The 17,984-nt window shown below is 39.3% G+C and overlaps 2 protein-coding genes across 2 annotated transcripts in view; one reads left to right on the top strand and one right to left on the bottom strand.

The window, feature by feature from the left end:
• Positions 1–17,984, bottom strand: part of LOC108749425 (very-long-chain enoyl-CoA reductase-like) — a 101,111-nt gene that overhangs the window by 27,945 nt on the left and 55,182 nt on the right. The window lies entirely within an intron of this gene.
• The window catches only part of LOC108749424 (facilitated trehalose transporter Tret1-2 homolog), a 73,872-nt gene that overhangs the window by 7,802 nt on the left and 48,086 nt on the right, over positions 1–17,984 (top strand). The window contains exon 2 of the mRNA XM_018488124.1: positions 3,713–4,253. Within this exon, the coding sequence (XP_018343626.1) occupies positions 4,230–4,253 (24 nt within the window). The 5' untranslated portion in view covers positions 3,713–4,229. The remainder of the gene's footprint in view (positions 1–3,712; positions 4,254–17,984) is intronic.

Genomic DNA, 17,984 nt, shown 5'->3' with positions numbered 1-17,984 from the left:
CCGCGAGCGAGAAGGAGGAGAGAAAGAGAGAAACGCTTTGTAGAAACCTGCCATAGAGTGTAAAGAGAAGAGTATAAGAGATATCTCCCCGCTTCTTTCCTCTCTCTATCTTTTGCATCCTCCTTTTTATATCCTCTCAGTAGCGTCACAAATCCTACAAACGAGTCGGAACGTACGAGTATTACTCCGGTCCGTCTGTTCGTCCCTCTTTCTTACGCGTCTCCCTCATTTTTCTCCCCCCCCCCCCAACTACCGTGGCATATCGCGGCCGCAATTCGCGACGTTTATCGTCGAGAGAGAATAAATATCTAATACAGGACTGAACCTTAGTTGGACGGTGGATCACAATAACCGTAAACAATAATTTAATCCTAGGAGATGTATGACGGTTATGCACTTAGGCATTACATGATGGTTACGTTGGAACGTACGTGGATTGAACGAGGATTGCGTATCAGCAGTTGTTGAGAGAAAGAGAGCAAGAGAGATGATGTATGTTTTTTAAATTAACGACCGACGTGGACCGGTGGAATTTCGCCGCGGGCATTGCGGAAAATACAACGTTTCTGCCGGCGTCACGTGTTCTGCGTAATTCGATCGATCGCCAGTCGCGTTAGATAGACACGCTGCACCGATTACGCTTTATGGAGATCGGAAATAAATCGTTCGCGATAAAATCGGCCGATTTCCTCCCAACGCGAACAATGTACCCCGATGCAAAAGTACGACTTGCAGCCAATTTTGTAAAAATACTGCATAAACAATGCGTCATCATAAGTCTGCAATACTGGACAAATGAAATGGAATCGCTGATAACCGATTGAAAGGTAGCGTGTATTTAGCTTTAAACCGTTAAAAGATAATTATTCATATATTACGTGGCTGTAAAATACTGATTAATGAAGAGAGTTACTCGGCGCTGTTGCGTGCGATACGAGGGGGGCAGGTGAAAATTTTTGAATTTTAATAAATATTTAGTTAAATACAGTGCCACCTAATATATTGATTAAATATAAAGATGTGTTTATTTGGTATACAAGAACTATTAGTTTGATTTAACAATCATTTTCTTTACTGAGTAGAAATTTGTTTGCTATAAGAAGGAAATGTTTAGTTGGCGGTATTAAATTATTTATTAAAATTGACAAGTTTTTATTCGGTGTGAAAAAAATGCAATTATAAAAAATTCGACATGCCAACTCTTGCTATCAACACTGTCGGTTTTAAGATTAAATCGTATTCCAAAAACGGGACCAATGAACCGATCATTAGATGATCGATCAAAGTTCGTACCTGCAATCGGCCTTATATGCGTCCTCAGTCGTTTAATTGTTTAATACAAATCTTACTCTTCCTCGACAAGTCACTCGTGTTCGAATAAAATTTCGCGCGTTACATATGCGCGGTGAAGTACATAACAAAATTATACAGTTTCATGAATCGTTATTGCCATTTCGCTTTTTTCATTGTATACTGGAAGGTTGAAACTAAGTAAAATTATCACTATCGTGATGTAATCATTTAATAAAAGCATAAAACGGGAATGATCTCACACGGGTAAGAAATAAAAAAATAACGTGATAAAGTAAGAGATAAGATCAAAAGGCGGAAACAAATCGTTCGACGAAATCCTTTGTCAAACGTTTTATTTTAGCGTACGGGAACGGCGACCCCGTGAATCAAAATCGCCAGTTAATCCGACGGTAATTACGGGTAAATTCAATCGAATTAATGGTCGTCGCCAGTGCGTCGCGTGAGTTATCGGCTGGCTGCTGCCAGGGACATGAGGCTGGACTTCGTGACCCGATATTGCGTCGACAGTCCCGATATTGGCAACGGCAGCAGCATCACTTCTAGTCTTGGAACGAGAGGAACAATAGTCAGCACGATACGCGAGTTGCGTATCTATCTTTGACGCCGCCGATCTCTCTAACCGGCAGAATTCCATCGTGCCGGATTGCGAAAAATATTTCACAAGATTGCCCTCAAGACCACGAGCCTGCCGATAAATTATTGGATAAACATTTCTATTAGTCTTCAGCAGCGATTTAATTTAGTCGCGGTAGAAAAAAAATTTAGCGTGCTTTTCAGCAAAACTATTTACTTCAGTCGAGGCAATTTGTAATAGTGATGAAACATCTTGTTTACGTAATAAGAAAATATAATTGCCTATGAAAAATACATTTCCTTTATAAATAACAAAAATATTTCTTCATATCAACTGAACAATTTAGTTCGCGTAAAATTACAATTTTATTCGATACATTTTAATTAAAAATTTCGGCATATTCCAACTAAATTTTTGTTGTTACAGCAGAATTTTAGTTCATAGTACAAAAACACTTTTCCAAGTGCGATATCGATTACTCGTCTCTTGTATAAAAATTCGTATAGTATCGACAATAAAATAATAATAAGAGATAAGAACAAGAAATTGTTATGTCGAACAAACCTCATTTTCTGCCATCAAAGATAGCTTTCCGTTATGTAAAATGGACCAGCTGATAAAAAGCGCGTGATCACGCCGGCGGAGTATTTCGAGGAATCGTGTCACGCTTTGCATGCCGACGGGCGCTGTATTTTTTTAAAACGCCTGGAACGGGCCATAAGGCATACTCTCCGTGTCGCGTCCGATTTTATTTCCGTTTCGTTACGGACAGCACGGATAATAACAGCCGGACCGTGCATTCCTCGACCGCGGGCGCGGAGAAGCGCGTTGGATTTTTGCATCGCGTCGCGCGAAGTGACGTCGCATCGTCGACGGCCACTGCTAATGGACTGCGACGCTTTTACAGGCGGAGTTAAAAGCCCCGACCAGTGACGTTTTGCATGCACACTATATTTATACTTGTGCACTATTAGCCGACCCGATACGATAAGACACGGGTCGTGGACGACCGAGAAAAGATGTTAGAAATGCGAACCGTGTTCGCGTAGAAGTGCTTTTGACAACGATACAATCGAAACATATATCTTAAAATATATGTGAGAAATTTCTTGTCTTTTATGTTTTCGTTTATTTCATAAAAAAAAAAAAATGTATAACAAAATAAATTGATAAATAATCTTTAAACGATATCTTTGTAATGTATTCAGTTTTTTTTTTTTTCAAGTTTTTTTTGCATTGCCTTTTCCATTGCTTGCAACTCTTTTTATTAACAAAGACACATATCTACATTTGTTTGATATCGTAAACTTATTGTAACTATTTCAAACGCCAATAATTATGAAAATAATGACAACTGGCGTTGCGATTGAAATAAAATTACAAGTTTATTTTTACGGAAATTTTTTATAAGAGAAGTTTTAAATAAAACTATATTGTCAAAGTATAAGCATCGAATATAATTTTTCTGTCTCTATCGTCGTATATAATTTAATATGTTTTATTCGCGCGCGCGCGCGAGAGAGAGAGGGAGAGATATTCCTTTCACTTCAAAATGTATACGTAACATTTCTGCCTCCGAGTCCGCATTAAAATTTTTATTATTTGTAATATTTTCCAGCGCGAGCGAATCACCAAGCATCTCGTGAATTTAACTCGACTTGGAGGAACAGTAAATATTAAATAAAAGCGTGGCTTTTGCAGTTAAAACGATTCGCTGCTGCATAGACTAGAAACGAAAAAATGCGGTCGCGCGATTCCGTGCCGACTTCGAGATGTTTAAAGCGCAATGTTCTTCAACACTCTGGGGTCCTTTTCGCAGGACAGCCTTTCGGACGACGAAATAAAATCTGTGCCACGTAGATACGAGAGAACCGAGAAGAAACGAGATAGCTCGACGACGACGACGACGACGACGACGACGTATGACCCAGATGTATGGGAAACAATCGCAAGCAAAAACGACAATAATGACGACGCTAGAGATAAGTGTGGAATCCAGACAATAAATATGTAAGACTGATATCGCGCCCCCAAGGAAAGGATAACACTGCTCATGTGGGAAGGAGACAGCGACGTATCGATTGCGGGCGCGAAATATCCTCTGTTGTTCCCGCGTGGAGGAAACGCTCGTTTCCCGAGAAACTTCGCTCCGTGTACCTTTCTGCGAAGACAGAGCACTTCGAGAACACCTGGGACACTTCGAATATCGACTAGCTAGCGAACGAAGAGGAGAGGTATGGAAATCGCGAGCAGTCCCACCAATCGCGACTCTGTGAAGATCTCTCCGTGACACGCTAATTCCTAGGCGAGGATAGTTCCCTGACGAAGATACGAAGAAGAGATGTCACTGAATCACAGATATTACGTAAGTAATTTGGATCTGTTTTTCAGGAGAAATGGGAGAGGATATAAAACGTCGTAACGATGAGATATGACTTTTATGTGGGATACTAAAATAGTGACATGTTCTATCCGGCGCTTAAGTTAAAACTGTCGGAAATGCGAATAACGAGTGGTTTCTTTTTACGAGAAATATATAATGAGGGGAGGTTATCGGAACAAACTCATCCAGCCTTTACGAAATTCTTATACCCAGTTTACAAGCGCACTATAGCAACGGTCTAAACAATTCAGATATATAATAAGTGTTTAATAACAGTGTCTAAGTACTTGGCGAACTAAAAATAAAGTAATATAAGAAGAATCCAAAAAATAGTCGCATCCATCCGGCAGTAATCATATGCTTACTAATTAATGCTGAACTTAATTAAATTACTTAGCGTCATATCTCCAATACTATAACAAAAAATTTTCAAATTCAAACGTTTACTCAGAAGATAAGCCGGTTTTTTTCGCACTAGCGAGACACGCCCCGATTCGCATCGTTGTATTCATTCTAAGGCGAGGAAAAGTTTTTAGTCGCGAGAGCGTCGCTGAAGAAGAGCACTCGTCGCTGTAAACTTCAAACAAAGTCGGTTAGTGGATACATCGTGTTGATCTCGCGCACGTCAAAGATGCGAGACAAATATTAAAGTGAAATTTAACCGCAAGATGCAAATTCAAGTAACCTCAATCATTTTCCTCCCAAAAACAGATTTTTTTAGTTATAAAAATATTATATTTATGGATGCAGTCGCTCGAAAAAATCTATAAAGGTACAAATTGAACATTTAGATCTATTTTCATAACGTATGATTCAATTTCATAACTCTAGCTCTTGTTTAAATGTCTGATTGTCTCTCGACTAGAATGTTTGGTAGATTTAATTATACAGCCCGTTTTCACAATATAAGTATAGTTGTCCAAAGATTAAAGATTACCGAGAAATTAATTAAAATTCATTCAAATTAAAATAAACATAATTTTGTGGCTCTAAGAATAAATGAAATATATAAAAGTAAATTGTATAATTAAGCCTCCGCGGTTGTTAATGCATTAATAATATATAAGGCGATAAAATATAATTCGCAAACAATTGGAATGTACTTACACTACTTACCAACAAAGTTAATTAAAAACGTTTCAACTGTAAATTTGAGTCCTCTTCAGTGCGGAAATCAAGTACGAACTACACTTTATCCATTTCATGATAACCTTTATAATTTTTAGGTAACCGCATATTGTGTAAAATGAGTTATATAATTAAACCCATCAAACATTCTAGTCGAGAGATAGCCAGAACTTCAATTACAATAACTAGAGTTCTGCTCGGAATGTAATCAGAATGCATTTTGTTCGCATCTCTCTCGTTGATACAATCGGAACATTTTTCGCAGCATTGTAATTACGAATAGCGATACATTAAAACTATTTTCGGAGTAAGAAACTCTGCTTCTCTTTCGCTGTTGCGCAAATTACGTTGGCCCAGTTAATAAAGTATGCCGAGATTACACTGGCTGTTTCGCGCCAGTGCTACAATGCGGCGCACTTGGACGACAAATTCGAATCTCACCGCAGTACGGTGGGTTATTGTTCGCAATGGCCGTATCCAGAACATAATAGATAAGCGTGGACCTCTCGCAGGCCAAGCGACAGCCTTGCCGCTGGATATCGACCGCTCCTGTCTCCTATCCTTCCTGTACATCTCCCGTGGCGCAACTGCGTCCGAGAAATTAAAGCTATCCGTTTTAAAATCCCCTTTATCCTCGTCGTAATATGACTAAACGGACGGAAAACGTACGTCTCTCCCATGTGTGCGCTCGGATAATTATGAAATAATTCAAGTAGCTTCTTCCTCATTCCCTTTGCGTGCGAATTTTTCCCTCTGAATTTCTACAAAATATACCATCAAGTTGTACCTCCATATCATTATGTAATATCATTAATATATGATCTACGTACATTTTGCGTAACCAATGTACGTTCGTCACGCCGCGCAGGCGAACGATGGCGTTTGATTTTTTTTTCTCGACGCGACATCGGAAGTATCGCTCATGTGCCGAGTCGGCCACGTTCGCGGCCGAACGGAGAGAGAGAGAGAGAGAGATTATTTATGTATGTATGCATCTTGTATATCGATTCTCGCGCGCCAACACGACGTATATTATTATTATTACCTTCCCGTGTTTGACGAGGAGACGTAGCGCGCATCAAGAGCAGCTGCAACGACGCGGTCGTGCATGCGGGCGGACATATAAAATATAACGGTAAAAGTGTCGCTGACACGTTAGAAAAATCGCTACTGCAGCCGAAGGAATAAATTATCGATATACGTCTCTTGTACCCCCCACTAAGCCATCGCGCAGAGTTCGTAAAATTAAAGTGGACCGTGTCAAATTTTTTTCCTGAGAGATAGGCATCGATACCGGTCGAAATTTACGGATCTTCGTGTCTATTTCGTTCGTAGGAACGTTAAGGAAGCCGCGGATATAAAAGGTCGAAGCTAAAGATCCTTAAAAGATTGGACACTATTCAGGTAACTTCTGATTAATTCACCGTACTTTTCAAAATTTCCTTAAGATAGAACGAGATAGATGCATAAGAGAAAATGTGATGCGTGGATATTATTCTATCTTATGTACAATCGATCTCATTCCGTCTCAAGCAGGTCCTGAAAAATATGGCGAATCAAGCATGGTGTTTCAATTTCTCATTTGAGGATCTCTAATCGAGATAATTATCATCGTAATGAGAAGAAACGATGGCACCGGGAAAATTAATGTTCGCTAAAAATTTGATTGGTAAAAATTGCGATTAAGTTATTATTACGATTGATTATTTTAGAAAATGTTTTCTGAACGGAAGAAAAGATCAGCTAAACAGTTTTCTTATAAAGTTATCTTCTCTTCGTTTCGACAGAAATGATTAATTGCAACGTGGGGAAAGAATTGATATTAAAAATAGCTAAAGAGCAAATAACTGAGAAGTAATTTAAATGACAGACTCAACTGAGCGAGAAGAATTCGAGTGGGAAATATCGGAGCGGAAGAAATTTCTGTCGTTTGTGTATTCTGTCTCTGTTTAAAATAGGTTTTTCCATTAACAGACCGTCTACTAGAGACGAACAACAGTGGTAAATAGGTTCAAACTCTTTTAAGACGCACGATGTTCCGCGAATTCTGCAGGGAGGACATCAAAGTCGTTATTGTTAGCTGGCAAGAATACTTAGCAGTTAACAACGAACAAAGGTATCGGACATCAAAGACTCTTTGTCGGGAAAAATTATTACATAGGATACTTACTTACTTAAGTATTCATATACATGTACAGATTGTTTAAAAGCCCCGCATTTAAATCGCCGCTTCAAATCATAGAGACATTGGACGGTAATATTCTTTGGCAGGAACCCCAAGAAGTTTCACGTTACAAGCGATTAAGAATTAATCATACCACCGAATTAAGATGAAGATTCTGAAACTGCAGACGCAAGCGATTGAAGTATTAATTCCTATGGAGGTATATTAATTCTTAACATATCTATCAAGCTAGGCTATCGAGAAGTTTTCAGTCATAAGGGACTAAAAATTAATCAATTCGCCGAATTAAGATATCTGAAGCTGCGGACGATCAATTGAAGTATTAATTCCTACGGAGATATATTAAGTTTCTTAGCACGCGGGATAGCAAGAAGTTTTAAATTATGACCGATTAAAAAATGATCGTTTCGCCAAATTAAGAAAACGATCGATTGTATAAAATATTAATACCTGCAGAAGTATATTAAATCTTAGTAAAAATATTACTAATATGGTCAAGGACTAATATGGTCAAGTGTTTCATTTCTTAAACGCACGTCAGTCGATCTCGTGCGAATTGTTGACCGTATCGATATTTCGCATTCCACGTTCGTGAAATCCAGGTGATCGGTGTTGAATGATCTGCAGGTTCGCGCACGTTTATTCATAGACAGCAGCTCGGGCATCACGTGCGATGCAGACGCTCGTTAAACACGCGTGCAAACCTGCTTTGCGTGTTGCACACGCGCGACAATCCTCTGCGCCGATCGTGCTGCATTGTTCTTTTGCTCTGTCGGCCGAGACGCTCTAAAGGCAGCTGAATCATCTCCTATTCGTAGACGAGGGTGCGCGCTAAGCATCAGAAACGACTCTAATAATCATTAGAACTGAAATATCATGTTTATGCTAATATTTCTCAGGATTCTACGCGCTCATCTCACGATAGTAGAGGAAGATAGGCAACCGAAGATTAGCATTCGACAGGTTTTGGATATAAAGTCACATGTAAAGAGATACAGGTCTTTGAGATACAATATATCTCACATTCATTTTCTTTCCTTTCTATACGAAATTCCCATTTCGTTGTGAATAATCGTGACATATAAATATTCTAACATAAGGAAAGTGCATCATTTATGCCAGTTTTCATTAATGTAGGTTAACAATGTAAATTAATTTTGGTCAAATTCCTCTAAAATTCCATAATTTTTACAGATAAAATTGTATGATTTTTCCTGAGTTTCAATAATAATTTGAAATTTTTTGTATTTTTGATTTGGAAACCGTTAAATATAGTTTGTTGAAACATCAATTAAAATAGCAACATAAATTACTATTAATGTTAATACTGCTAATACTGCTTGCATTTAATTGTTGAGTTAATATTTCAAAATTACGTAGGTGATGTACGCGTATGAAATTTCTTTAAAATCGAGAATTTCTAATTTCCAGAAAATTTTGCAAAATTCCTGACTTTCCTTTGATTTCCTTGACGGTTTTCAATTTCTCTGACATTTCCCTGATCTCCTTGATTTCCATTTTTATGACAATCCCGACTAATCTCGTTTCGACTCACTCTTTGTCCTTTTTCTAGTTCGGAGAATCCGAAAAAGACGAAAAACAAGTTGAACCGAGATTAAAGTTAATCTACATCGGTGGAAATGGGCATTAAGATGTCAAATTTACGCGGGCAAGATTGCGACTGTCTCGGGCGTCCATCGTCGTCGTTTGTTGCACTCGTGTAAGCTTGCGAAAGCCCACTCTCGGCCTTCTGCTTTTTTTAGCCCTCTCGATCTTCGTAAGCTGATTGACGCTCATGGCGATCGGCACGCTGCCTTCGCGATACTTCTCCAACGACACGGCGAGACACGACGTCAGTAACGTCTCTCGAAATGGCACAGCGCGGGACGGCGGCGCAAATATAGATTCGCAAATTGATTCACGTTTGCGCGCACGTAGATCCGCATTAACCCATTTTCCTTTGCGCACGCCCCCGCGTGTGCCATCGTCCGCTTACGATGGAAACGTTCGCTTCGCGAGCTTTTAACAAGCTTCGCAAACAATCAAATGCGCTTCACGTGGATTTCCTACAAGATATAAATTTTTCAGGAAACAATATTTTCACGTTTCCATTCCATGGATATATCCAGCTTTTTTTTTTTTTTTTTTCTTTTGTCGAGTTCACACAGTACAAACTTGATGCTATTTTCGAACGGTTAAAATTACGAAGCTAAAGATAAAAAGCGATAAGAAAAATAGTCAGGATTAAAATAACGAAACCACACACAACATACGTTATATTTAAAATATGTTGTAGCCGATTCCTTCGGAATACACGTTAAGACGCGTGAGCGATCTGCGATCAAATGACCGTGGATCGATAGAATCTGAGACGAGAGGCGATCGCTATCCTCGAAGGGTATTATGGTCGATTGATTGAGTTCTAACGGGATTAAGTGCCGCCACAATAGAGGGCTGAATTATCAATATCGCTACGTGATACGTAGCCGGTCGAGGGATTCGCGAGGAACTCGGTCAGAACTCCGCGTGAATTTACGAGAGGCGAATTATATGTATAGGGACTTCCGATGGCGAGTGATCTAACGACATTAGTCTTGCCGTGTGCGAACTTTCGTCGTTACCGTCAACGTGTCACGGCGGTGTCTACGGTGTTATTGTAATAAATACTACACGCCACAGAACTCGGGATGCAGTACGCTAGCTAATGAAATGTTCAGCTAACACGCACGGGAATTTGACATGTGGGTCAACAACGGGTTTTACCTTTATACAGCCGTTAATGGCTATTAGACTGATAGCGTTGCAGCAATTGGAAGGGAGATTGGTGATATTTAATAGCCCGTCACAATTCAAAGCGCACTAAGGATATCGAGTTCCCGAAATTGTCCCGAATTGTCTTACGCGCGGTACGTTCTCTATAGAGCTCTCTGTAAATCTGAATCAGTGAATATTCACTGATATCTCAGTCCCAAGTATACCATCGGGAAATTCTGTTGAAAAAGAAAGAAATTTGAAATTCTATAATTAAAATACGGATATTTGTACATCAATTCCAATACCATAGAATATATATATATATATATATATTAAAGCAAGATTAGGAATTCTACGTTTCATTAATTCTTTAGTTGAATTTCACTGTGAATTCACTGATTACCCATTAACATACTTGGGACTGGTATCAATGATTATCCACTGATTCAGATTTAAAGAAGGAATTTGCATTAAATATTTTGACCAAAATACCATATTGTATTACTTCCACCGTTCTAATTGCTGGAAACGGCGACTGTTGAAAACTTCAATTTTTTTTCTACAGAAAAATTATTCAGCCATCGTGCGTTTTGATCGAAGCAGCATATCGAACATGCTTTAACACACGAATATTGACAACAACCAGTGCCAATCCCGTTATCGTAACGAATTCTTGACGAAAGCGCAGGATTTAATAGGGTTCGAGATTAATGCAATGGTCCGATAATACGGAAAATTTTGTTTGGGTCAACAACGCGTTACGCCGTATTTACGCGGCATTAATAGCTATTAGACCGATCGCGCCGCAACGATCGATCGGGCCGATGAAAAGAATATTTAATATTCCCGCCGTAATCTCGCCGCAACATAAAACGTATTATTATCCGATACAAAATAATCTTCTGGGCAATTTTTTTCAGAAAATGACGTCCGTTTAAACTTCGTTAAAAATGTTATTAAAGTAATGATGCGATTTTTATATAATGAGCTAATAACTTTATAAAGAGCTATCTTACGACGTAATAGAAAAATATCTAATGGTGCAGAAGAGAATGTGCGTATCGAGGATTGAAATTTGCGTAAATCCGTGGTGGATACGGAACGAGTTGCGTCTCGATGAAGGGGGAGAGGGGGGGGGATGGTGATGGTGCAGAAAGGAGGCCGGGGAGGGTGTGGGCCGCACTGCCAAAACCTGCGACCTAGATACCGATCGACCCACCAACACACATTAGAGCAGAGAGAGAGAGAGAGAGAGAGAGAGAGAGAGAGGAGGGAGAGACGAAAGAGAGGGAAGGGCGCAAAGGAGCAAAAGGAAGAAAGGCTTATTGCAGAAATGCAAGCAAAAAAGCGAAGAGGAAAGAAAGAAGGAATGAATCTTCCCTCCTTAGGTTCCACCATCGCGGAAGGGGAGAAAATTCATTTCTTCAGCGTGTTTCTGCGCTAAAACATATCTCTCTCTTTAAAACACATCCCATTTTCCTCCTTGCTTCTTCTCTTTTTCGATAACGCGCACTCGATGCGGTTAGCGCGTCCGTTGCATTACGCGGACGCGTGTGCAGGCGCGAAAATGCGGATGCGTATTATCAGACCGGCTTATACTTTCGTGGAGCAGTGATGCATCTTACTTGGAGTGTGAAGTGGCAAAGTGCTCTTAAACGCCCTGTTGTATCCGCAGACAGCTCTTTCCCTCTTTCTCTTCCGCATCTCACGCGAGAGACTTACTGGCGCTTAGAATAATTTCAAGAAACGTTGGATATGCGACGCAAGCGAAGGTATTCTCTTTCTTTCCGATTAATTAAGGGACATTTCAAGGGAAAGCTATGAGGATTCATTGTCTTACTTCTCTATAATCATATACACGAATAATTGTAACTTGTTCGAGATAAATTATTCTTAGTCTATAAAGGAACTAAAAGAATAAAGAAGATCCCTTTTAATTCTCTTCATTAAAGTAATCTTATGAATTCTTTTGATACCTTTTTAGATTGCTGGTAGTTATATTTAATCGTGTTACAATAGGAAGTGCGACTGTTCATTAAAGGACGGTGATGACGTTGATAACAGAGTACGGTCTCGAATCAGTCGTCGTTGCAGTAAACTTAACCCGTACAAGTTTGTGGGACAATCCATTTATGCATATTACCATATTCTAAAGATGGTACTGGAACTATAGGACTTCGTGTCTCATAAAATGTAACGTCAGTACGCTAAAGTTCAAGATTACGTGCCTCCTACGTAACCGACTCGTGTCGTCGCTCACGTAACCGTGATATCGATTCACTTGCCGAGATCGCAGTCACACAATATTCTGCAAGTTTGTAATCAACGCGCTCAAAAAAGCGTTATAAATCAAATATAGCCAAGTATACCACAAAGACTAAATACGTATAGATACGAGACGTAATTGAAGTGTTTAAAATTATATTACTGAGAGAAGTGTCCGATATTTGTATATAATTGTATGGTAAAATAATTAAGAGCTCCCTTTTCATAATTATTACTGCTATAATATTAGTAATAATAATAATAATTTTATATATATATATATAATTTATATACATACTTCGCACTAGAAAGTGATTATATACATGGAGAAAATTTTTTCTTCAGAATTTACCCTAAAAATATAACAGTCGTGGAACAACATTGTATTTCGAAGAATTTTAATATAAATCTCTCATTCATTAATAATACTACAATAAAATAAGTTTGATCAATTTCACTAAAATATATGGTAAAATGTGTTATACACATTACTATATTTTTAGGGAAAATTTTAAAAGAAAATTCCCTCCGTGTAATGACTATTTATAATAATTTTCAATGCCAACTATATATATTTTTGGTATGTAGAACTATATAAATAGCAATTATCATTACTAACAATGTAACAGTAACGATAAAAATAAGATAGCTAAATTTATTAACAGTAACCATAAAAATAGAGCTTCGAGTAATTATTTTATCATGTAATTGTAGTGACAAATACCAAACACTTTTCTCTCAGAGTAGATTATGAAACCTGGACAGATGAAGTCATGATAGATAAACGTCTTCAGATAAATCTTCGTAAGTATAAAAGCGACGATGAAAGAATCAGCCACCAAAAAGAAGCGCGAGCGGAAGCAGCGTGGGATGTTGTATCGCACCTCGAGCAAGATCGAAGACTTTTCTCGTTCATGGAGAGGAGAACAAAAGTTTGTTTTTCAAAACTTATTTATCAACGTCCAGAACGAGAGAGAGACAGAGAGAGAGAGAGAGAGAGTAAAGAGAAAAATTCGCTCGTGTGACAGAGTGGTCGTGGCGGGACGCGAAACCCACGTAGAAGAATGGCACGCTTCTTATCATTGTTATTAAGGAACGAAAGAGGAACTCATCGAGTTGACGTTAGCGATCGTTAAAAACGTACCCCGGAAAACGCGCGCTGACTGATCTTTCTCGAGGCACGGATAATGCACGGAAGAAAATACTTGGCTCGAGTCATCGCGTCGTAAACCGACCCGTTTAATTAGCGTCATAATTTCACTCGTGGATTGTGTACGCCCGGGCATACACCCGTTTGTAAAATATCACCGGGAGCGGTTGGCTGCCGGCCAGAGAGGAATAATGTAACAGAGAAGAGAGTTCCTGCAATGGAAGAGGTATCGGAATATCCTGCGGATATAATCGAAGAAGACGAAAGAGCAATAATCTCATTGATTTGTTGACAGCGTTTAAATTTATTAACGTGGTTTACTTCGGCGAAGGGTATTCGAATTCGTCTACGACTATACATAAATCGACCAAGCATTCTGTCTGTAACTTGAAGCCGGAAGATGGCAGTTTAACCCTTCGTTGACATACTAGGTGTGAACCATCTATAAAATTATTTTAACTCTCTGAAACTCAATTTTCTTTTATTTTGTAGAATAAAGATAGTGTTTATAAAAAAAAAATCTCTGTTTTTTTTTAATTCCCAAAATAGCCTACATTCGATATGCAAAATAAATATCCTTTATCCAAAATCAATTTACAAACCAATTTTTTTTCACTGTAAATTTTTAACTTTTAACACATTGAGTTTTTAAAAGTTACAATTTTTTTCAAAGATTTTGGAAGATTACTCGTTTTTTCTTTTCCATTGAACTCAAGAATTTTTTTCACAAAAATTTCTGTGATAAAATTTCAATCAAAAACTATATTTGAATGTATTCTACAGACCTTGAAATTGACCCACAATTTTTTTCATATTGATTGGATTTTTTAAATGAGAATATCAGTTGTTTAAATGTTGCTCTGAGTGTGAGCCGTTCAGTGTGTCAAAAAGCATACCTAAAAAAAGAGGTGTGTCAACGAAGGGTTAACAGAGTGGATCCTCTTTCTATCTTGAGAGAAAACTGTTGATAGTTGTGAGATAACAGAATGAGATAACACGGATCTTCAACGGTCACTTAAACTGTCAATTTCCAGTTTCATCTCCCACTATTAAAAAACATGGAAATGCTTGATCTACATATATATTGGTCTACAAGCCCGAAAATTTAAAGGAAGCCTGAAATAATTCCCTCGGAGTACGATAAAGGGACATTCAGCGCATAGGATTAAGGACAAAATGTGAATGCGACGAAGCAGAGAGGAGACAGTCTCCCTGTCGACTCCACGTTGGTGTGCATATGATGCATTTACACCCGGCTATATTATGCCTACAAGCAAGTTTCCATAAAGGTAAAACGAAATTCTCGGGTTGCGTTCCGGATTAGGAGCAGAAATGCGAGCAGTCTCGGCAATGAGGACGAGCCTCCCTTATCAAATCCGCTCTGCGGCAAAACGGAATATATTTATAACGCTTTATCGAAGCGTTGTAATAAATCGAAAGAAGAACGATATCGTTTATCATCTTTAATTAAGATTGATGGCATGTACGCGCGCGCGCGCGCGCGCGTGTGTGTGTGTGTGTGTGTGATAAAGAGAGAAAGCGCGGTCGCGGAGCGTCATTTTCTAATCGAGAAATTCGATAAACAAGTGCAAGTAAACGTGTGTATCGAGAGATACGTTCTCTCAGGGCTCGCTTGCTTAACTCCATCATCGTCGGACGCGATCCGATAGCGGGGTGTGAGACGGCGAAAGAAAGCGGCCGAATGACAATCAATAATAATCGACGTCGCGTCGGCGAGGCGCGGAAGAAAAGCCCGGGGAAAGTTCGGTCTTTTCTTCGCTCGCTCGGGAAAAACGTATCGGTTTTCAGGCTAACTCGATTCGACTCCCGAGACGAGATTGCAGCCGGCGTAACTGGGTTAAGCGACGAACCCCAGCAGGGGGCCTGAATATCTACGAAATTATGCGACCTTGCAATATTTGTATCCCCGCACTTTTTCCTCGAGCAGCCCTTGAGAACAGATGAAGGGTAACTGGCAACTTTCGGGTTTTCGATAGAATGTCGAGTGGTACAGTCTAAAAGGGAATCATCGAGAGGGACCGAAAGTTTCTGCAAAATTATACACACTAAACCATTTTGCGGACTTAATGAAACTTTCCTCTTTGGGGAATTAACCGGATTAAAACTCGAAACGTCGCGAGCACTCGCCTAGCTCCACTCGTTATCGTTTTCGCAGCGACGCGAAAACGAGGAAGTTCCCGAGATCGTTTCTGGTCCAATTAAATCTAAACAATGTCCAGATTACCGCGGCTCACGGACGCTCTGCTCGTTACCGTTTTTTTCGGCGAGAGATGAAAGGGAAACGGTCCGCTATAACGAATGGTGAATTTTTTAACGGTCCATTTAAGAAAACTACATCTTTATAATAACATAAGTAATGCAATTTAATAAAACAATTTATTGAACTGGAAAGGATACGGGCGGTAGGACGTCGCGCAAATAATATATCTATGATAAGTGTGAAACTTCTTTATTCACTAAAACGCGCCTACATGTTTCGGCTCACTTTTTCGAGCCCTCCTCAGAGACAACATAAACTAACATAAATAAACTGTGAAAATAAAAAATTATCCTATCATGGTGAGCTCCCCTATCTCGAGAATTTAAATACCAGAATTAAATCCAAAAAGAGTGAAAGAAAAAGAAAAAAAGAAAAATGAACGAAAAAAAAAAAGGAAATAATGGAAATATCGAAATAGAGAATATGAAAAACTAATCTGTCAAAAACCTTAAGATTATAATTAATTATCCCGAAAATAAGGACGCTCACCCTGATCGCAAATCACAAACTATATCGCAAACATTACTATGAATTATTCAAAAACCGGTTCTCTATACTTTGACCAGTCAGTATCAGACACAGTGAGTCACTTTTAGTTTTAGCTAGCATTATTGAAGCTTGCAAATAAAAAATTTTACATTTGAAACGTTAAAACAATTTATTGCAGTAAAGAAAATTCATATTTTAATTTGCCTTAATTTAAAATATGTAGTTCGAACTTGTGAAGATTATTGCGCTCCGTTTATCGCGCTTCACTCGAATCATTTATCTAATCTCCTCACTGTTATCTCAATTTATTGTTTCATTTACTCCCACTTATTATAACGCGAAAGAGAGAAGTTATTAAAGAAATAACGACACGGTATTTAAACTAGAAAATATCTGTTAGCCCGTTTATCATATTCATTTTTGCAGTAAACGCTGTCGAGAGAACCTCCTTCGAAGTTCTCTCGAAAAATCACGTCCGCGCAGTCTGCGCATAAAATAGAAGGGGCGGACTCCCCGAGGCTGATTGTTATCGTCTCCTTGTTCAAGAAGAGAGCTTAGACTAAGACCCTTCGAAAAAGTTCGCGAGGAGATCGGGTTGCGAGGGCGGTGCGATGCAGCCTCGCTGAATGCGTTGCGAATGCTTGGAGATGATGCTGGTCCATACCAGCTGTAAAGTAACGAGGTCCATGTATACGCAGAAGGGTCCAGTACGCGCGCTATACCGGGACGTGATTTATGATACGATTTCCCTTCTCCAAGAAAGCCCGACGAGATTCAGGCATTAAACTCATCCGAGCGCCTGTCAACAATGTCTTCTTTTACGTGCCATTTTCAAACTTCGCAAATGTTCGCCCTGTAAAGGTTCGTTCCTATTAAAACCAATCGTGCCGAATCATCATACTGGTTTCTTCCTTTTTTACACAAGTAGAAGAAGGTCGGTATTGTTTCAGTGGAGACGAGTCTTAAGACGATGGATTCGTTGGCAAAGAGACGACCTTGCGATTTCAAGTTCCTCGAGCTCATCGAGATAACCTGCATTCCGAGCGATATGTCAGGAATCGTGTCTGATACTTTTTACGTCGATTTCACGTTATATTTCCCCTGGATCTCCCTCCACGCTGCGTACACGTCAATTTTATTGTGCGATCACACAAGATTGTCGTTGAAAAATCAGCTATTATACATATCGACAACCCGGATACGACTCTGACAACTAACTGGCTAATGCCTCCCGCGATACGATCGACGATCCGTATTGTTGCGACATTAATGCACACGCTTGGGAACAAGCTGTACAACGTGAATGCCCGCGTATAGAAATAACTCTTCCGCAGATCTTCATTGTGCGGTAACGAGACGTCTCTCCGCGGGGGATGGAGAGATGAACAGTCGTAAAACGGAGTTACTCGTAGAACCCAACGGCGTCGAGAGAGAGAGAGAGAGAGAGAGAGAGAGAGAGAG

This window comes from Trachymyrmex septentrionalis, unplaced genomic scaffold (assembly GCF_001594115.1).
Source record: "Trachymyrmex septentrionalis isolate Tsep2-gDNA-1 unplaced genomic scaffold, Tsep1.0 scaffold29, whole genome shotgun sequence".
NCBI lineage: Eukaryota > Metazoa > Arthropoda > Insecta > Hymenoptera > Formicidae > Trachymyrmex > Trachymyrmex septentrionalis.
Note: the sequence above shows the minus strand (reverse complement) of the source record. Positions and strands in the feature narration are given on the sequence as shown.